At 34.7% G+C, this 23,204-nt stretch overlaps 1 protein-coding gene across 4 annotated transcripts in view; it reads left to right on the forward strand.

The window, feature by feature from the left end:
* The window catches only part of LOC150082880 (C-Maf-inducing protein-like), a 451,841-nt gene that overhangs the window by 404,093 nt on the left and 24,544 nt on the right, over window positions 1-23,204 (forward strand). For all 4 annotated transcript variants that reach the window (XM_090377643.1, XM_090377645.1, XM_090377646.1 and 1 more), the window contains exons 13-17: window positions 7,869-8,025; window positions 12,537-12,791; window positions 15,785-15,832; window positions 22,205-22,351; window positions 22,858-22,963. In XM_090377643.1, the coding sequence (XP_090233769.1) occupies window positions 7,869-8,025; window positions 12,537-12,791; window positions 15,785-15,832; window positions 22,205-22,351; window positions 22,858-22,963 (713 nt within the window). The remainder of the gene's footprint in view (window positions 1-7,868; window positions 8,026-12,536; window positions 12,792-15,784; window positions 15,833-22,204; window positions 22,352-22,857; window positions 22,964-23,204) is intronic.

The raw sequence follows: 23,204 nt of genomic DNA on the forward strand, positions 1-23,204 counted from the left end.
GCTCTATATGAGTGTCAGGGAGCATTTGGAGACCTTTCTTTAGCTTGGAGATTTTGTTGCATTGCATTAGTTCATTACATGTATACTATGTAACTGCCATTATGACAGCAGGAAAACAAATTTTATAAGAAATGGTTATGAAATGCAAATTTGTAGTTGTGTGTTTTTAATTCTCCTGCATTAAGGAAGAGGAAAAACGTATGTAACACAACAGCATGACTGTATCCTATATCTGGCTATTTCTGTAACTTTCATCTTCTGAGATTCACTTTCTGATATGTTTAACTGTTTCAATTTTTAATGAACCAAAGAAGTGTGTACACATTATTTTGTATTTTATTTTATTTCTTCTTTTTATATTTCATTTCAACTTTTGGAATGCCATTGAGAAATAAATTAAAGTAGGTTTTATAAAATTTAGATTACATGTGATATTAAGAATTTATTTGATGGTTACTGGAAATGAAACCGTCTATAAATCAAAATGCAAGGCCATCAAATAAAAAAAAAAAAAAAAAAGGTTCTGGTTTCATCTGACTATATTTAAGTATTAACTTACAATAATTTGGTGTTACAAAATTTGTAAAACTTGGAGGATTATGTCATGATGCCCTCTGGTGGAAAATTCTTTGAAGTGATGGTGAACAAAATGGCATTCAACTTTTTATTTGCTTGTGTGAAAAAGTTCTATCAATGTGCAGGTTTCAAGTAAGATTTGATGGTAAAAAATAGCTAAGAAAATTGACAATGGGTATTTAAAAGTGTGAATGAACTGCTGTGTGTGTGACATAAGGTGTTATTTGTGGAAAGAAATGTATGGGAAACATTTGTCAAGCTCTCTCCCTATATGGCCACCTAGGCTCTCACCCATATGCCACATATATCATAATTGTTAATTTTACAAATTCTTTGTAAACTATTAAATTTATCACAACAATTACAATAGTCTAACTTGACTAACAACAGAAAACAAAAACTAGCACAACCTTTAGCCTCGTGGCAGAGACAGCATCTCCATCCCCACCATGAGGAGGTAGGTTGCCCTATCCAGGAAACCATCTGGACACCTGCCAGACAAATAATACATAAAATTGATCTCTAATTTATACAAAAATATAAGCTATTTGCTTATTACTCTCACTGCTCAACATGATTATCACACTACCGCCGGTCCGGCTCCCACTGACCCCAGCACAGATGCTGGTTTGTGATCAGCAACTCCCAGCAACAGCCAGGAAGAGCCATCCTGATCTGCTGTTAGAGGAGCCCACCTCCGCCCAGCCACTAAACTCAATCTAGTTCAGTTCTTCTCTTAAGTGTATCCACTGCATGCAAATAATCAGGGCATATCCTATCATTTGCTGCACGGGCAGAGGGGGACTTCCTCCTCCAACAGTTTACACACTTCAGTGCATCTGCATGCTTGGTTGCAGGTCTTAAATGTATGGCCCTACCCGGCACAGTGACCACAGAACTCGTCCGCGTCACAATACCTGGTCGCATGGCCATACACTGTACATTTATAAGATTGTGTCGGGGTCCATAGGTCTCGGACCTGGTGGGAACTCCAATCCACAAAAATTAAGCGATTCAGAAACAATCTTCTTATACATGGGGAGACCTCCACTACATAGGTATATCCAAGAGAGTTCCTTGCTTTATTTCTGGTTAACACTTTGATCTCAGAGAGGACTTGGTCTTTATTGACACCACTGCCAACCAAATTCCTCTCCCAAAGTTCTTTCAGAAAATGTTCCTGGGTTACTTCAGGATCTACATCACAAGTCAAGGCATCTTCCGAAGGTTCTGCTCAACCTCCAGTCCTAGATCTTGTACTTTTGAGCGTTGTTGAATCTTTTGGCCATCTTCTTGAGATGCTGCCTCGATCACCACTCTTATTTCTTATTGGCCTCACTGATATAACTTTCACATCGGTTAGAACCGGGGCAACTCAGCCCACCAATTCAGACTTAACGTGATCACTCGATTTGTACTTATTTGACTTTGCCTTCAAAATTATTGTTCTTGTCTTCGTTTTTGTTTCTGGGGAACCAACATTGCACATATACTTTTTTTTTTTTTTTTTTTTCCATTTATTTGTGCACACACAACTATTATATATATATACAATATTTACAAAAAGATATACAGTCCATTCCGGTTATTTGGGACACATCGGGACTAGTGCATTTTGGCCCGATTAAGCGGCTGCCCCAATTATCCGAAGTTTCACGTAAATAGTTAAAAATACAATTCCCCCCACCCTTTACAATTAGTTCACTGTATTGTACAATCAAATCACATTACGACGAACTCACCACAGTAAAGTACTGTTCACTATATGATGTTCAGTAAGCGCCGGTCATTTTGATCACGTTTGTGAATTGAATTTTAATTCTATCACACAGCGATTCTAATTAGCGAAAATAGGAGGAATATTATCCACAGGCTATAAAAGCAAAGATATAAGCACAAATTTACCCTTTGTTACCTTACCAATTAAAAAATACGTGAAAATCGGAAGAATATACGTGATAATCGGAATAATTAATACGTACTGTAATATGTACATACGAACTAGTTGACATTTCTGTTCACTGATATTTGTGGGTGGGGTTTAAAATTTAAAACAGTAAAAAGATAAGCAATCCATATCAAAGAACACAGCATACACACAAATTGCAAATAACACGATACGTGCAAGTGAGAACGGAGTAACTAGTTACAAAGTTTTAAAAATAGGAATGAAGAGAAGATCTGAAAATTAATTTTTTTTATTTGATTGAAGATTTCATGGAAGTGTAAACACATTTCACCATAATAACCCACAGAATTCTGGCTGTTGGTATTATCACAAATCCAATAAGATCGAGTTTACTGGCCGTTTATGATAGATTTCACTAACAGAAAAGCCCAATAAACAGGTGACTGCTAATTGTTTTTATGGTTGTGACCTCCAGAATTTCGACCGAACCACGTCGTACCGTCGGAGCCAATCGTAGGGTAATCTCCAGTGCTGCGGTCTCCTGCCCCGATTAAACGGCATGCTGTCCCAATTAAGCGAAGTAAACCCTGGCTATTTTCTCGATTGGTTTCTGTTTTTTAAGATTTGCCCCAAATAAACGGCTGCCCCGATTAACCGGTGGCCCAAATAACCGGAATCCACTGTATATATATATACACACACACACACACACACACACAATTTTATGTGCATTGACATTCTCGTTACACATATAAGACATATTATACCTCCTGGTGCACTTCGTATGTGAATCCCAGAGTCAAGGGTGGCTCCTAGGCAAAAGCCCATCTCTACACCTAGTTCATCTGTTTTGGCATAGAACCTCAACAAATCTAGCCTAAAAACATGTGCGAGGTATTTTACCACAGCCAATATAAGACAGCTGTTGCCCAGTGCCCTTCTCTAAGCCCGGGTTGACGTTATGTGTTTGTGCCAAATGCACAAGTCCCGCACCCACCGGATGTAGTGCAATAGCACATATACAGGAAGCAAATACTCATGGTACTGGAAAAGCCATAAAACTGTGCCCTCCATCAAACAGCCTTGTTTAAAACGAATATCCACATTAGCCAGTGCATAAAAATGTTTCACTACAAAATTCAGCAATCCTTCAACAGTGTTGAAAATGACAGATAATTTGACTTTGGCTCTTTGCTTCAGTTTCAGCACATTTTTGAGAATCCAAAAGTAACATTCATGATTGATGTCCATTTCCACCTAAATTGGTGCACCAACAAACAATGTGTCTAAGGCAGAGAAAATTCAGTCAAAATACCTTTGCAGTGTGGCATGCTGCTGGAACTATTGGATCAACCTTTCATGATGAAAAAGTGAATGTCTATAAGTCCTCAGGACCTCTATTACAGATCTTCAAGGCATGGTAGTTAATATGCAACGAGTTTCCATCAAGTTGGAGAACAATATAGCAAAGGCATTTAGAATGAACAAGGTGAGACATTTGCATATCTCCAGCCTATAGGGACTTCTCCTGAATTCAAGTATTCCCACATAATTATGTCTAAATCAAATCAGGTAAACAAACCTCTGGCCATAAGTATGAGAGCATCCTTGGATTTAGGGGAGATCACTACAGACTGGGGAAGTGCAGATGTCTCTCCTGTTCACAAAGGTTGGGTATCAAAAGGTGAAGTGGGTAATTACAGACCTGTAAGCTTGACTACTGTACTAGGAAAATTATGGAATCAGTGATTAAAGATGTAATGCAGGATTGTCTTTACAGGAATACAGTCATATCGTGATCAGCGTGGATTTGTAAAGAGAAGATATTGCCTGACCAATCATATTAGCTACTATGAGGTAGTCAATAAGGAACTGGATGAAGGCAATAATTTTCACATCATACACTTAGATTTCATTAAAGTTTTTGATTCTGTTCCATAGGAAAGACTGCTTTACAAAATGGAGCAGTGTAGCATTAGGTGCAAATTACTAAGGGTAAAGGGATAGTTGAGTGACACCAGACAGTTGTTATTAATGGCCAATGCTCTTTGTGGAATAATGCTATTAGTGCAATCCTTAGGATTTGCTATTAGGTCCCTTATTATTAACAATAATTATGAAGGGATATAAGGTTTGTCTAAATTTGCTGATGCCAAAGGTTAGCAGGGTAATTAATGACAGTAATAAGGGTATGCTACTCCAATCAGACCTGTATAAATTAGGCAGATTGACTGAAAAGTGGCAGTTGAGGTTTAACATTGATAAATGCAAACTACTGCATTTGAGTGGCAGTGAAACCACACTCAAAGTAGCAGAAAATGAATGCACCATGAGTAATTGTACAGTTTGACATGAAAGTTCCCAGAGTAGTGTAGGCAAGCTGCAAGGATAGGGATTTTGCCAGCAGGGAGAAACAGGTTATCTCATTTTATAATGTTTAGGCCACATATTGAGTACTGCATACAAATCTGGAAGCCTCATTTTTAGAAATGATGTAGATCCTTTCTAAAAAGGATGTGGATCCTTTCTAAGATATATAGAAGAACAACAAGATTTTTCAATAATACCCACATCTTCCAATGTGTGTAATTATCTAAGATAAATTTAAATTTGAAAAGGATGATTGCAGAATAGATGTGTGAAAATTTGCTTTCAGACAGAGAGTAACTTATTGTTTTAACAAGTCTTCCAACTGAAGTTGTGGAAGTTTTTAAAACAATATTTTGAATAAATTTAAGCATTTATTTTGAATAAACTTAAAGGAATGAGGAGGATGGTATGGGTAATTTTTTTTTTTTGGCTGATGCAGTATAACTTTACTTTCTCATACTTGCTACATTCTGATTTAATGGCATAATTACACTATTATTAATGGGATGGCGATAGCAATTATTGGTTAATCATATATGTGACCAAGGAACCGGATATGGTCACATGTATGACCAACTATTAATGGTAAGGATATCTAAGTATTGTGAGTGAAGGAAGATGACATGAGAGAACAATGTACCATCTGATGACCAGATAGGTATGCTACTTTTTCAATGTTTTCAGACCTATCTGGAATGGAACAAGATAGAGCCAGGGGAGGGGGGTGCCTTTGTGTGCGCGCATTCAGTGCAAAGAATGTGAGGAAATTAGGTGCAAACTCATCATTCTGATGGGTATTTATGAGGGCTTGAAGAGTATGATGGATGTCCTTGAGGGAATTAACATGGGGGGAGGGGCATCAAGCTTTCAGATGCCCAACTCAATGCAAGAGCTTACACTTGTGCATCAGGCAACACAGCAGCAATCTCCAAGGCAGAATGTGCTGGTTCCACAGGAGATACTTATTATTGGTGACTCTATTGTCAGGGAAATGGGAAATATTGTGCAAAAAGGATAGATAAAATAATACCAGGGTTAGTCTGCCAGGGACAAAAGTAGATGACATTGTAGAGCAGATATCATCTTTTAAGGTCATGAAGGGTAATATTATCGTACACGTTGGCACTAATGATATTAAGAGTAGGAGATCTGAAAAGTTACTTAATGGGTACAGGACAATATTGGGGGAAAGAATTCTTGAGTTAGGATTAAATTTGAGTGTCAGCAATTGTGCCCAGACATGGTAGGAGGAAGTACATGTTGAGAGCCTTGTCAATCAGTTTAGCCCTTGCATGCTATCAAGGCAGTGTTAGGTTGGGTCAGGAAAACTGATGGACAGGTGATGTGGGAATTTTTTAAATTTTTTGGCCGATTCAAATTTATAAGCTTGCTTTCTTGCATCATTTGCGATTATTAATATTAGCATAAGTCAAACTTGTTATACATAATTACATTAACTTTATACATAGGGATTGGAATCAGTTTTTTAATTGTAATGTTAAATTTATTCATAATTCTTCTATATCCTGCTCCATAATTTTGTAATTGTCCTGTTTTGTTAACTATGCCCTGTGCCCACTGTCAGTTATGGAGTGCATTTAAATTCGCCTAATTTTTATTTGTTGTAAGTTCCAATTGCTTTACACATTAGGGTTTTGATTTATATAGGTATGAAATTTGTAGCTTTAGCAGCAGGCATTTGTTTTATTAATGTGCTGGAAAGGGTATTAGCACATTAATGTGATGAACAGGGAAATAGCACAGCTATTTCACAAGATGTGTATTATACTCATATAGAAGTAACATCATTCAGAGAACTTCAGTGACCGCAAATATTGAATGATCACCAAAGAATAAGGTTCATTACTTTACCTCTTTTTTTTTTTTTTTTTTTTTTATATATGTAAACCCCAAACATGAGAGGTATTGGAACCTATAATACTTAGTACCGTGCTTGAGTTGGAGGTTGAGAAGACAAAAGAAGATATTTGTTGACATTGAACTTGAACTTCTGTAGACTGTAATTTTCAGGAAATACGTATGAAGGAAGGTTGTTCCAGAAAATGGCAGTTCAATGAATACACGAGGAAGATAAAAAGTTGGTTCTGCGAGTTCGAAATTGGACAGTAAATGGATGTTGGCTGGTGGCGGCACGTGTTCGGGCTATTTTGAAAGAGAGAGCGGGAATTATAGAAGCCAATTCAGAAGAACAGTGCCCATGGAAGTATCTGTAGAAGAGGCATACAGCAGAAACAGTATGTCTATCAGACAGTGAGTGGAGAGACTCTGTTAGAGATTTTACAGGACAGTTTAAAATTTTATGTATCTCTTATTTGATACATTGTTAACAAATTCATTATTTTTCTGCCTGTTGCTATTTTCTGAATAAATGCAAAACTTAGCTGCTTTTGTGCAGAGGAATTTTATTTCTGAAACTTCTCTGTGGAATTTGAGTTGCTGCATACCTGTAATTATCTGATTTGAATTGTGAGAAAAACTAACCAAAATTGTATGGTTATTAATATGCTAGTATTGGCAATATATTATGCTGAAGTACAATTTATTTGAAAAAACTTAGTGAAAATATTTTCCAGTATGACATTTTATTTATTAACTTGGAACAAGGGTGTTATGTGATTTACCATCTTAAAGATTAATATTAATAAAATGTTCTTATACCATGTTAAAAATGGAATTAAGAATCCTTAATGAGAAACCTCACTACATAAGTTTTAATACAAAACTATGTCTCATCATTGGGCCTTGTAAAGGTGGAGACTTTCCTGTTCCAGGTGATCTGTACAGTATGGCCCAGCTTTCACTGGGTCACCTGCAGTAGGAAGCATTCTACTTTCAAAAGGTGTGAAGACAAAGCAGTATTGTCTTGAAATGTAGCTGTAATTAAGAGTGTGTATTGAAGTTTCTGAACAATTCTAAATCCTAATTTTCATATGGCATAGAAAGTGTTTTATTAATATTAATTTAATATTTAAAACATTTTTATTTTTTCCAGAAGTTTTAAACCTGTGATCCATAATATCTGCACAGATTATCGCTGTGATGTTCACTTAATGGTGCTAGGAATAAGGGATGAAAAGGAAGGATGGTTTCATCTATACTGTCCTGGAGGAGTAGCATGTGATGATGAGGGTGATCTCTGGAGCTTAATTGTGAGTTCTATTAATAATTTCAATATTTTTAATTTATTGCATATTCGTTTTTTAATAAGATTCTTTTCTTTTGAAATTATAGCATAGGTCAGGGGTCGGCAACCTTTTGAGTGAAGAGCCATTTTTGTTCTAATAAAAAAAAAAAAAAAAAAAAACAGAATCCGAAGAGCCTCAGCTCAAGCTGTAGGAGGTGGGGGGGAGTCTTAAGAAATGGAACAGTGGGAAGGTTTTATTAAAAAAAATATTTTTTGAAATATTTATGAATACTGAAAAAACCTAAACATCCAATTAGGTACGAATTAATGTGACTTTTGTTGCTGAACTTCTTGAGAGAGTCTCAACCTCAGGTGAGTTGGCTATAATTTTCATCTTTAAACATGCTGAGAGACTCACATTGTTCAGAAGGTGTCTTGATTTATTTTTAATATAGTTAATGTTTGAAAATATTTGCCAGCAGAAATACGTCAAAGCAAACACTGAGAGAAAAATAAGTTTGAGTCCAAACTCATTTTTCTTTGAATCCAAATGCAAATATTTTCAAATTTATATATATGTCTGGTAAGCTACTCCACATATTAAACACAATTTGGTCTTGCTTTTTCAACTCATCTATCACCGTCAATTTGTGTAGAATTGCAAAGGCAGCCTTTTGCCTCTCCAAATTGTCAATTTCAGTTTTGAGGCTTTTAGTCTTGCACTCCACATGTCCTTGATTTTTAAGTCCTCTAACTCCATTTCACATTATGCTTCATGTGGGCTAAAAGTTAGAGCTGCAGTTACATACTCAAAGAGCTGCATGCAGTTTGTGAGCTGCAGGTTGTTGACCCCTTGCATTGGCTTTATGGCATAACAAAGTGTGCATAATTATTATATTTATTTTGCTCATATAGAGCTCATTTTATGTTCCACTTGTGTATTATCATGCTTTTTCTTTAGCAATTCTGTCATCTCTCAGTGGCTACCAGTATATCTTTGTGATAACATTTGAAGTTGGCTAGATCCATGCTGAAATAGTAGTTTTAAAAACCTAAAAAAAAAAAAAAAAAAACTATATTAATTAATAGTGATAGTGAATATAATTTATCCTATTCTTGGACAATATTAAAAATTTTTGCATAAGAAAAGATTAGATGTTTGATGCCTTCCATGAGTCACTAGTCAAACATTCAGCTCTTTAAACGTTTTCTGTTGCTCGTTTGTGATCTGTTCCCATATAACATATGCTTTTTACTATGTGTATAGAAGTTGATCTCATTCTTCTGAAATGCAGTTTAGTGGATGAGGTCCTAAAAGTAACTAACTTAGTATATTGCTGACAACTGCCAATGAAGAATTAAGTATAAGCTTCTGGTGTAAGTTTTATTTTTTTAAATATGCTAAGTAAAGGTGTTAGTGTTCTAATATAGCAGTGACTATTAGGAATGGATTTAATGTGGGAGAGGCAAGTACATCAATTAGTTTCTTTAAATATGCTTAGAAGTTCATGAGCGTAATAGCTATTGAATTAACTATTGAATAAATATATAAAAAATTTAACATCAACCACATGATAGTGAAACAGTATTTTGTAAGAGTTTTATGTACAGAATGACACAATGTTTCAGAATCTATGCATAATTCATTGATAATGTACAAAAATCTAAAATGAGGATAGAAACAAATGTTGATATATATACAGGGTAATTAATTGCCTGGAAATTGTGGTACATATGTGGAAATAACTTGCTGAATGAGTGTTTGTAATGGTCATGATTATGGAAATCTTTGTCTAATGCTAATCCCCTGGAATTCACGTTCTTGCATTCTTAAACCTCTAGTGGACATGCTAATTGACTCAATGCAACAACAATAAAAAAAATATATAATAATAAATATTTAAACTTAAAATAGAATGTCAGTGAATTTTAGTATGCATCCAGTGTTGTGTTCAGTTTTAATCTGCATCATTAATTATTTCTTAAAGAGAGAAGTACAGCCATAAAATAAAATTGGGATTTTTTTGGTGTACCGACTGGAGGGTTAAGGATATCGGTTTCTATTGGTTTAAGAGTTTTGTTGTGTGTAGTGATCATATCCTTGGCTATTTGCTTTTTCAATCTATTGATTTTTAATGTTAGTGATAATGTAATGGGCTACTTGAAATCTGGTCAAATTAGCTTTAATTCAGTTAAGATCCTTCTGTTTCATTAGCTAATTATCCAGTTGTATCTCTATCCAATTTAAATAATTTTCCCATTGTTTCTATTTGGTATTAAATTTTTAAAAGAAGCTTCATAAGATATTCACCATTTTCTCTGTTCAATTCATAGTCTAGAATTTTGATATTTTTTTTCAATTGGGCATGTTGTTAGATGAGATTTATGACATCTAGTATTAGTAGTGGTGACTGATGCAAGAAAGCAAGCTTATACAGTGATTTATGACACCCTAGTTTTAGTATTAGTAGTGGCAAATGATGCAAGAAAGGAAGTTTATACAGTAAAATATAGCTTATAGAGCACTTATAAAACAAAAAACTTCCCAGATCACCTGCCCATTCCTTCCAATAGTTTGTATAGCTCTTCCTTGAATTTATTCAAACTATCCACTTCAATAACAGATGGAAGTTTATTCCAACAAACAACTATCCACTGCTCAAAGCAAAATTCTGCAAATCTATCCTGCAACCATCTTTCCACAATTTGAATTTATGCCCCCCCATTGTGTGTGGTTTGAGCAAGAGAAAGGGTGTGATCAGCATTGAGCTTGCTCAATCCATTCAAAGCCTTAAATATCTTAATCAGATCACCTTGCAGGTACCTAGTCTCCAGACACTGCAGAACTGAAGCTATTCTTGATAAGAGCACCCTTTTTGTTACCCTCTCTAATCTCATTGCCCTTCTCTGTACCCATTCCAGCAGATCTACATCATTCCTAATATGAGACTGCCAGATCTGCAGGTAATACTTAAGTTGTGGCCTAACCATTGCCTTATACAATGGGATAATAACCTCTATCTTTGCTAGCAAAATTCCTATATTTCATTAACAAAACCCTATGAGCTGTTCTGCCATTCTGTCAGTAAGGTGGGATTGTCTGTAAAAATGGACAAAGTGCTTGCAGTAGACTTTGATCTCATGTTTTGGTGCTCTCATAATGATATTTATAGGTTACTGTTTTAAGAGCATAATATAAATGGAATATTGTGAGCATATTCTTATTCTCTTCTTGCATCATTAGTCCAGTTTCTTCAGTAGTGAAATACTGAAAATACTCATCGGAAAGCTCAGTATGAGAACTAAATTGACAGGGAAAAGACCTTTGCCTTTTCCATTTATTCAGCTAGTAAAGCCTATAACAGTCTTTTGCTGAAACATTTATTCCCTATTGCAGCTATCTGGCAGACATCTATAAACTGCACATTTGGAGTATCAATGATGCTTTACCACCATTTTCATCAGATGTTTAATTTTATTTTGTTACTGAAGGTTGATGTACAAGTCAAAACACTAAAAACAGTAATGATATCAATCTAAAAGAAAGACGGTATTTACAGTTAGCCATCTTACAAGTCTATTCCATTGAATTAAGGTATTTAATCATGGCTTATAAATAACCAAATGATTGAGGCATATAAAATGCATTTATAACTAACAGCAAAAGAACCAGTAAAAACTGCTTGTCTGGATAAACTCAATATCAAAAAATACATTTTCCATTTAAGAAATAAGATTTTAAAAAATCGTTTTTGTATTGACACATGTATTTGCTCTTTATGTGCACATGGGGTAATATTTAAGCCATATTCTATACCATGAAACTTTGCTATATCAAGAGCAAAATTTCATCAGAAAAATTACTTGGTATAATGATAACCCATGCTACCTGCCAATTTGACTTTTACTGATGCTGCTGTTCTCACAGGGATTTATCATTTCAACTTTTGTTTGCAAGTTTGCACCTTTCTGCTTCATTTCCATCCAGTAAGCTTTATCTTAAAATATATCTTGCATGTTTTTACCATGGAAGGTAACAGAATTTTAACAAACACTGACCTGTTCCACATTGCACAGTTCACTCTGCAATATAATGTCTATAATTGCAAGTTTTGGATACTAATTGACACAAAAGTGAAACAGAAAGGAAAAATGAAGTTCTGGTTTAGTTATGTTTTCACACACTCCAATCACAAACTTGCTTCTATAGCTTTCTCTAGTTAGAGAACACTATGGAAGGTATTTCTCTTGCATAACACATGCAAGAGAAAAGTTACTTTATTGCAGTTTAAAGCACATTATAGTTTCATATTTATGCACATGCATTTATTCCTCAATTCCTCTGTAGTTAATGTTATTTAATTGAGTGCATTAATAACATTCATTACAATAGAATTCATTGTAAGTTGTACTTCTAATAAGGGCTTTTATTTTATATGTAGTTTTTTGTTTTGATGTTGTTTATTTGTGTTTTCCTTTTCTGTTTTGAAGATACTATAGAAGTCCATTTTATAAAATATTCTATCTGTGTTGCAGCTGAAGAACCTTTTATCATGTTGTTGTAGACGAAAAAGATTTTTAGAGAGCTTGAATAAATCAATAGGCCCTTGTATGTTACGAGCCTTACGGGATGATGAAACCTGTCAGCAAGCACTATGTGCCATGCTTGAATTGGAAGTAGTTGAGAACAAAGACCTCCAGCTACAGATGATTACTACCTTGCAGAGTACAGCCACTGGGAAACAACACTATGCTGCCCTGTGTCAAAGACAAAAGCATTTACGGGAATTGGTAAGTAAAATGGAGAGGTAACTAAATTATGTTTGTAAGAAAATTATTTTCATAAAACAATGTCAAAAGAATTATACGAGAACCAAATAAAGTGGAATTGCTAAAAAAACAAAAAAAACCCCACAGATTTATTGAAAATGAATGCATTTCATTTATAAAATCCAGACAATATTAAAAATTAACTGCTTCTGTAGGAAACAGATGCAAAAGATCTGTCATCTAAGGCATTTGGCAGATCACTTGCAGAAAGTTCCCATAAATTGATATATTATAGGTGATTTCAGTTGGTATCCCTAACAGGAAGCAACACTTTTTTTTTTTTTTTTCGCAAGCTTTTATCAAGAGGTCGCTGCTTAGGCTTCTTTCCTATTATCTTAAACATCTTTGAATGGGATTGATTTAACCCTCCATTGCTTGCACACTGTCTGACATATACCACTTTTTCTTTTTTTAACTTTTTTTACACTTGGAAATAAAATCAAATCCTCCCACATACTTTTCCAACTAATATTCTCTAAATGTTTATACAGTTTTCTTTGTTTTCATTTGTGATACTCTATGAATTACAAGAAATCAGCTTTTTGTTTGGCATTTAACAGATGCCAGAAAGAGCTGTCTAATCTTGCCGTAGAGAATTGGTTTCGCTGGCTAAATGTAAACAGCTGACAAAAACACAGCTGTTTTGAGGCATCTGGCAGACGCAATGTAAGTGTCTGTTTTCAATTCAGGGGATGGGTGACCTTAAATCCTAAAATATGATAAAAGCATTTTTTATTAGTAGTTTCTACCATTTATTTTTGTTTTTGATATTTTGAAATTCAATTTAGCAAATCATAATTAATGATTTGCTAAACTCAATCCACGAAACTGAGGAATAAATTCCTAGATAGTCTTGTGGAGGTTTTAGGTGCATCAGTTATTTAGACCATATTGCTCCATTGTGTATTATGCATGTACAAGTGCATGTTCATATTCTGATAAACTCAGAATAACTCATGGTGGAAAACCCTGCTTCCTCCACCTGAGATCAGCTTACTACAGTCCTCCAATTATTAGACCTTTAGAAATTCCTCCAGTCATCAACAGGGTTCAAACACAGGCCTCTACAAATGAATGACAAATGGCAAAATCATTATACTGTCACAGAGAATGTGGAGTTTAAAGTTAATTTAAATTTAATGAGGGATTGAAGGAAGCAAGTTAATGAATTACCCAAAGGTAATGTATGTTACATTTATTTGTAATCATTTTATAATGATAAATTACTACAATACTCTTCATAAAACTAAAGATTAAAGAGATATTTATGAACTCTTTTTTTTTTTTTTTTTTTTTTTTTTTGAGGTACTCGGTTCTTTATTATGGGGCACTGTATAAGTATTGTACTGGTGATTTTTCTACCGTAAATACCACGTGAATATAAGCAGTTTCTATATTAAAGTATAACTATAGAAATAAGAATTGCGGGAAACTAGCTGAAATTTTTATATTCCATTATACTTCTTTGTATCATAAAAGCCATGCTTGTCATAAACATAATTTACAACATAATAAACTTGCACATACACACGTCATTGTCACTGCATCTAATGTGAAAATATCCCTGTGTTGATGATATTTGCATTATTTTTGGGCTATTTTTAAAACTGAAAAATGTACTACTTTTGAAAATACAAGGAATGTTTGAAAAGTTCTGAGACTGGCCACACTGCAGCAGTGGCAAGAAGCTACAGTGGTAGGGTTGAGTTAGTAGTGTAGCGGTTGCCATTAAACCTAGTTGTTTATTTACAATCACATAGAAAGTAAAGTATGTTTCACTATGAAGGATGGAAAAAATATTTTGTATGCTCAAGGCAAATATTTGCAATTGAATTTTGTGTGAAGCTGGAAAAAAGTGGCTTGTGGACTGGATGCTTGATTTTGGTTTTTATGGTGCAAGGGTGACTCCTGGATGCATTAAGTACTTCGGGTGGTGAAGGTATTTTAATGAGGGAAGACTGATGGCCAAGGACAAATATCAGAGTGGCAAACTAAGCACAGCTGTTATGGATTTTGAACATGGTACAGGCAGAATGGTTTTTGATAGGAGGTACACATAATGGAATTTTGAGCATCTAAATCTGTCTTTAGAAAGCTCACATTTCTCTTCTGAACTTAATACGAGCTTCAAATGTGCAAGGTGGGTAATGTGATTTCAGTGATGAGCAAGGATGAATGGTTTTTGCTATTGAAGACTCACTATTGTTTATCATCGCATGCAGTGAATGTAGTTTAAACATTGATCCAGAATCATAAATTGCAATCAAGTATTTGGAAAGATCCCCATCCACAGACAAAAAAAAAAAAAAGTGCTTCTGCAGGAAAGAAAAGTTTGCTAATTCTACAGGAAAGGTAAAGCTAAGCAGCTCTTTTGAAGCTAATTGCATCTGCAATACTGAATGTGCCATAGCCAATCAGTATAGTGATTATAATTTGCAGGCACTATAATATCATTTGAGGGATGCAATTCAACAAAAAAAAATAGCAATGAATAAATAAATAAAATAAATAGCCAATGCTGTGATCTCTGCAGTGAACAGACTGAATGCTGTATATAAGACCATAGGAGGTACACAATGGAAACATCCAACCTACAGCTCAAATCTTATGCCATATGACTTTTAGCATTCCTGACATCAAAACATAAGACAAATTATGGAGGTGGGGGGGAAGAAATGGCCACTACATTGAAAAGCAAGTTGAAAACTGCCTCTTGCAAGCGTGAGACGTGAAGGCTACTAATTCAAAATGGTAAAAGTTTTAAGTTTCAAATAATAGGTAGTTGCAGAACTTTTAAAATGTTCTTTTGTATAAAAATGGCTTAGTTTTATACTATATGTAAATGGGTCATACTGTTCCCCTCAGTTAAGTTTAATTTTTGCCAAATTATTTTTTAAAAAAAAGTATAAGATATTTACTTAAAGAAAACAGTAATTTTTTTTTTTTTTTTTTAGCAACAGAAAGGAGGACCAAGAAAGTTAACTTTGCCATCCAGATCAACAGTAGGATTTTTTTTTTTTACTGTCTAATAAATGTAACCAATGTTATAAAATATTTAACAAAAAAAAAAAAAAAAAACTAGAAACAGTTTATCAATTCTGTTTCTGAATGAACTCATTTTGAATTTTTATGAACTAACTATTAAATTGCACAGTATTCATATTCATGAGGAGAATTTTAAAAGTTCATGGCCTAAGTATGACAGGCTTATTTGAGGAGTCTAGTAACATGTTACTTTTCGCCATAGGTCCCTGTGGAGTCAGTACACTTTTGCCTCTAATGCTGTAGCACATTGATTCCACCTGTGAAGAAAGCTTTCTCTTAGCCTTCCAGGAATGCATCCACTGCAGCAATGATATCATTGTTGGTGGAGAAAATGGATGCCAGCCAGGGATTTTTTTTTCAAATTAGGAAATAGGTGAAAGTCAAGCTGATGGTGCTAGATATGGGGATTGGTCTAAGATTTCAAAGTCGCACTCATGCAAATACAGCTGTGCCAATGACAGACTTGTGAGCAGGCACATTGCCTTGGTGGAACAAGACTCTTTTGCCAAGTTTTCCTCAGCATTTGTCTTTGTTTTCATGCATACAAGGTCTGTGTAATATGCCCCTATGACTGTCTGCAGGTAATTCACTAGCAACATTCCATTAGCATCCCAAAAAACCGATGCTATCACCTTGCCAGCAGAAGGAATTGACTTTTCTTTTTTGGAGAGTGAGAAGAACTGTTTCCACTGTTTGGAAACTGTTTTATCTCTGGCTGAAAGAACTGTCACTCATTACTAGATCATGCACACTGTCAATTTCTGGAGTGATGGACATTGCAGGTCTTCCAAATGTGGGTAATCCAAGCTGTCCCTCCCTCATTTAAACTCTGCTGTCTAGTTAACCATGGAATAGGAACGGACATCCTCCAACAATGTTGTAACCATATCCTCATGAAATGTCTTTGGTGTTAGTCCCCCTTTCCCCTAAATATTGGACAACTGCATGGTGACCTTTTTGTTTTGTTTTTTACTTCAGGATGTATAATTAAAAAAAAAAGATGTTATTGAAACTTGGTGGGGTACTGTTTGAAGTGTTATGTTATGTATAGAAATTTAACACTCTACCCCACTACTCTTGCATACTCAGGCCATAAATGTTCAAATGCCCCTTGTACTCTGTAACAAATTAAAAACAAACTGCCTTCTTGTGTAGTTTAGATCAACAGTCTGCTGAAATTTAGAGGGCAGTGAATCAGTACCTTTTTGGTAATGGAAAGAGTGATAAGAGGGTTTTATTTTTGAGCTGATGCAGCAAAAGTCTAGATTCCTTACATCTTTTGATCTTTAACTACTAAGTACAATGTCAAAATAGATATATGCCTCTATTTTTTTTTTTTTTTTTTGCTTTCAAGTGGTAACATAACCTATTTTATCAGTTAATTTTTCTTTTATGACTTTTGTTCTAGGATCTTTACTGCTTATCTGTCAAAATCCCAACTGTACTACTTTATCAATTAATGGAAAAGTTTACTGCATTGCCCACTTGGGTTAACCTGCTTTTGCATTGATATATAAATATTTTTTTAGTGAGAAATCAACTATGCCATTAGTAGTTTTTTTTTTTTAAAGTACATACATTTAAATTGTCAAATTACAAAGTAGTAGCAGGATTTTGTTATCCACTAACAAAAACTACTTATAATAGATGGCTTGGAGTTGTGTTTTAGTAGTATATCAGAATCCATGATATATATATATATATATATTTTTTTTTTTTGTTAGTTATTGGCACATCGGCTTCTGTGGCTATATTGCACCTCCCAAGGTTTTTGCATTTTCTACTCTGATCCAAGCCTGAGGCAGGATTTGAACCCGTTACCTTTGGGTTGCCAGGCAGGCACTTTACCCACCTGGCTAGCCCAGTCGGCCCATGAGATCAAGTCACTAAGTGCGAGAAAGGGTTAGAAATAATGCCATGAAAAGAAGTGTCATAAATGTTATGTCTAGGAGTTGTGAGTACAAGCAAAGTGCAATACAGACCTCAGTATAAGTAGGTTCACTGGCTAGTCAAAGTCTGGGTGAGGTGGCACCAAAAGTAAAAATTTATGAACATAAATTTCTCAGTTTATCCTATGTTTCTTTTTTCGCCCCTCCCCCAAACCACTTTAACATTAAATGTTAAAGAATGCTATAAATTTTATAGCATTCTTTTGTTCCTCTACTGCACTTCACTTGTACTGAACTGAGATTCTTATCATAATTTCTTTCAGCTTGCATCTCTGTTATATAGTTATCTAAAACACTGCTTTATAGCTTGTCTGTCTACTTTAAAGGATGTTATACAGCAATGGGCCATAACCATTTGACACAAAAACAATTTTCTACACTGATTAATAATTGAAATGCTATGGCTTTGGTAATCACAAATAGCTTCATTGGTGTCATACTAAAGATATATGGGTGAAATGTATGGGAAAAAGCATGGATGATTTATATAGTTAAAAGTCATTCATACTCTTTCTTATTTAATAATAACAATGTCAAAATAGTTTAAAGAAGGATTAGACAAATTATTAGAAGGAATGTACAGATGAGGTGGGTGGGTTTTTTTTTTTTTTTTTTGCTAATGCAACATTGCATAAGCTTTCTTATATCATACGCCACTACTAAATATTAAAAATGAAACATAATATTAAGGCCTGGTGGAATTAGTATAAAAGATTAAGCCTATGACATCACTTACAGCAGCATTTCTAAGCAGCAAACTGAAGCCTACAATGTAGTTGAGAATGAGATGAGTGCAAGGCAAACGTTTTGTGGCGATAAAGATAAAGGGAAATAGAGAAGAGAAATTATATTAAATTGTCACAAACATATGAGAGAATACCATATTTGTTAGCTTATAAGACACTTTTTTCCTTATAAATACTTTAAAAAATTGCCCTGCATCTTAAAAGCTGAATGTAGCAATACAGCATATGCACAAAACCGAGAGTTAACGTATGGTAGTTAACTACTATACGTCAGTACACTTTTCAGTGATTACCAGGCTGTTGTTGGAGTAACAAGTGAATTCCAGTTATACATTTAAGCCCTAATCAATGGCAGGTGCATCAATAAGGCACAATTATGCTATTGGATTTAAGCTAAAAGTAGTCCAAGAACATGGCAACATGTTCAGGGGCTCATATCTGGTGAGTATGGGCTTGGCACACTCAAGATCCTGAGCTGGATATCATCATTCTTCTCCTTCTTGGTGATTTCTCTCTCTCTCTCTCTCTCTCTCTCTCTCTCTAATTCAGAATTTTTATTATTTTTTTTTATTTTTGGCTGGTGCAGCATAAGCCTCGGGCTTCCTTGCACCATATAGCTAATAATATTGTATGAGCAGCAGAATGAATCGAATCAGCCAGCTACAGCTGTTAGATGTCAGCATCAATAAGCCATTCAAGAATAACATGTGGGAGCAATGGAATAAGTGGATGATAGAGGGGAACCATGATACGATGCCTATGGTAAGTATGAAACATCTATCAATAGCACAAGTGTGTGAATGGGTGCTGAAGTCATGGCATACGTTAAGACTGAAATTGTGGTCAAGTCCTTTAAAAAATGTGGTATAAGTAATGCAATGGATGACACTGAAGATCATTTATTGTACGAGAGTTAGTGATACTAGTGAAGAGGACAATGATTATGAACGTTGAGGATAATAATGATCAAGTTAGTAATGAATCTGAAGTTGAATAATACTAAAATAATAAGAGTAATAATCCTATATCTTTATTTATTGGCTTTTGGGTTTCATTTTTATTGAATTTTAAATTTCCATTGTATTAACAATAAGTTTTTTTTTCAAAAGTGGTTTTTTTTTTTTTCTTAAATTTACCATTCCAAAATTAGGGTGAGTCTTCCATGCTGCAGTGTCTTATAAGTCAACAAATATGGTATTCTCTCATATGTGTTTTTTTTTTTTTTTTTTTGGCAGAATAATTATTTTCTCATATGTTTGTGACAATTTAATATAATTTCTCTTCTCTATTTCCCTTTATCTTTATCGCCACAAAACGTTTGCCTTGCACTCATCCCATTCTCAACTACATTGTAGGCTTCAGTTTGTTGCTTAGAAATGCTGTTGTAAGTGATGTCATAGGCTTAATCTTTTATACTAATTCCACCAGGCCTTAATATTATGTTTCATTTTTAATATTTAGTAGTGGCGTATGATATAAGAAAGCTTATGCAATGTTGCATTAGCCAAAAAAAAAAAACCCACCCACCTCATCTGTACATTCCTTCTAATAATTTGTCTAATCCTTCCTTAATTTTATTCAAACTACTCACTTCCACAACACCAGATGGAATTTATTCTAGGAATAAGTTACTCTTTGGTTTAATTCTGCACATCTATCCTGTAACCATCCTTCTCCAGTTTAAATTTATCTCCTTATGTGTATTATCTGTGAAAGAGTAAAGATACCATTAAAAAGTAAAGTGCAGCCATTATCAACCCACTGCAGGATGGAAGCCTCCTCAACAATTCATGCTGAGGGAAATGGACCATAATCTGCCACGCTGGTCCAGTGCAGGTTGGCAGATCGACAGTATTTAGCAGTCAGGGGCTTGAACCCTGGTCTACTCAAAGAGCGTGTGCTACTGCACTCCCGCTTAACTCGGTCCTCACCCATTCCATTCAAAGCCTTAAACACCTCAATCATATTCCCTCACAGGTTCCCAGTTTCCAGATGTTGCAATTTACAGAATTCAAGTCATTCTTCATAAAAGTACTCTTTTGTGTCCCTGACTAATCTTTGCTGCTCTTCTTTGCAACTCCATTCCAATGGATTCACATCCTTCCTAAAGTGAGGCTTCCAAACCCATATGCAGTACTCAAGATGTGGCCTGACCATTGCCTAATACAGTGAGGTAATCACCTCCCATGTCTTTGCTGAAAAAATTCTTTTAAATCATCGACAGAATGCTATGAGCTGTGCTAGCAGCTTGTTTGCACTGCTCAGAGAACTTTGTTGTAATGTACTAGTACCTCTAAGTCTTGTTTTCCACTGTTTTCAGTTAGGCACTAACCAACTGGTATGTTATTCTGAGGTTACTACTACCCAAATGCAGTACATTATGTTAATGAATGAATCTCAATTGCCAATTCTCAGCCCATCTGCCTAGTTTCTCTGGGTTTTGTTGCAGTAATCTAACCCTGATTCCTGTCATTAACCACCCTGCAAACCCTCGTATCACCTGCAAACTTATATACTACTCTTGATATGCTTTCATCAATATCATTAACAAATATAGAAAACAGCATTGTGTTTGGCACTGAACCTGGGAAACTCCATTAATAACGGTAGTCCAAGAAGAGTGGTGCCATTGAAAACCACTGTCTTCTCCCAGTGAACCATCCCTTTATCCACAGCAGTAACTTGCCTTTAATGCTGCACTGTTCCAATTTGTACAGCAGTCTTTTATGTGGAACAAAAACATTTTCTGAAATCTAAGTATATGATGTCAAAATTATACATCTAGTTCCTTTGTTATTGCATCATGGTATTCAGTCAGACAAGACTGTCCCTTACAAAATCTATGCTAACACTTTTATTGCTTGCTTTTCTGTGATGTCATAGGCTTAATCATATATGCAGTTACATTACAGTATATAATATTTATTTAAAATTGAAAACCACAGGATTTGGTCAATCTGGATTGGAGAGGGCAGACACATTTTTGAGCTTTCTTCTCACTGTGACTGAATTAGTCAGCTTCTGGCAAAGGTTGCTAAAATATCCAGTTTTCCTTCTGTCAAATTGGAAGAAAAAGTTCTAAAAGTAGAGTGGTTCCCCTTCAAGTGAATTAAAAACCTGAGGCCACATATATTTGTGTTGGGAAGCAGTGGAAGTGTTACCCAGTGACTTAACTTTCCTGGAACAGAAGTCAAGTTAACATATCTGTAATTACTCACTTCATCCTTTGATTGACCTTTGTGAATTGGGGATACATTTGCACATCTCCAGTCCATACAGATCTTCCCTGAATCAAGAATTATGCAGAAATGACAAATCCACAGATGTGTCAACTGCTTACTAACCTCGGCCTTGTTTGTCTTTAGTTCACTGTGATGTGTTGTGTTATTTAATAATTAATAACAGTAATTATTATTCCTTGGTTGTTACATTGGTAGTTATTGCATCCTTTTGTGATATACATTTTGCAAATGTATATGTATATTGGTGGGCTTTAATTGAAAAATGTGAATACTCTCAATAAAATCATTACCTAAAAAAATTAACTAAATAAATAAATATTTGATTCTGGATAATTAATTTTGTTTTATAGTCTTATAATACCTTATGGTTAAAATGTCTTATGTTATTTTAGGATGCAGATGTAGCAAAATTACTCAGTTGTGGTTCCTTTGGTAACTTAGAGTGTCTGTCATTAGCATTCACTCAGGTGACCAGTGCCTGTGCAGAGCAGCTCATTAAGCTGCCATCTTTACGCTACCTCAATCTATGGTCCACACAGGTAACTTTCCGGAAGTTATATTCCTTAAAAATAATGTAAATGCCAAAGCTATATAAAAATATATAATGCTTATACAGTATATAATATTTATAAAGCTATATAATGTAATGCCAAAGCTACATAATTTCATCATGGTTTTTATTTGGGGATCACAGTGCACAATGGGGCTCCAGTTAGCATGAGCAGCATCGTATAATATAATTGTCCGTAAAGTACATATTCCACAAATTTTGGTTGTTACTTGGAGTTTTTCCCCAATGTAAAATCTCTAATGTGATTACCTATCATATATGCAGTCACATTAGAGATTTAAAGATAGAAACATATATAAAAATACGAACAAATTAAATTACTTAAGGATTCTTGAAATTGTTTCACTGAAAATTTCTTTAAATTGTTTCACTGAAAATTTCTTTAAATTGTTTCACTGAAAATTTCTTTAAATTGTTTCACTGAAAATTTCTTTAAACTGGTTCATCCTGAATACTTATCTTTCTAATTTTTAGTTTGGAGATGTAGGACTCCAATTGATCTCCGAACATCTTCATAAGCTTCAGGTGCTGAATTTGTGCGAGACACCAGTGACAGATAAAGGATTGGTATCTTTAGCTGGTAAGATTTATGTGAATAATTAAATTTTTACCTTCAAGTATTTTTCAATATTCACAACTGGTATGGCAATCTAGTTTCATTCAATTCTCCCACTCCTTAATGTCTAAAGCATTTGAACATACTTTGATCAGTCTTGTATATCTCGGGGAGTTGATTGGTATACTTTAATGCATCTTTACAGAACTTTAATCCGGTTGTGCTTAGATTATGGTTGTCCAGTATATGACTCTGCCAGAAGCAC

This window comes from Mastigoproctus giganteus, chromosome 7 (genome assembly GCF_048544385.1).
Source record: "Mastigoproctus giganteus isolate SK-2022 chromosome 7, ASM4854438v1, whole genome shotgun sequence".
Taxonomy (NCBI): Eukaryota; Metazoa; Arthropoda; class Arachnida; order Uropygi; family Thelyphonidae; genus Mastigoproctus; species Mastigoproctus giganteus.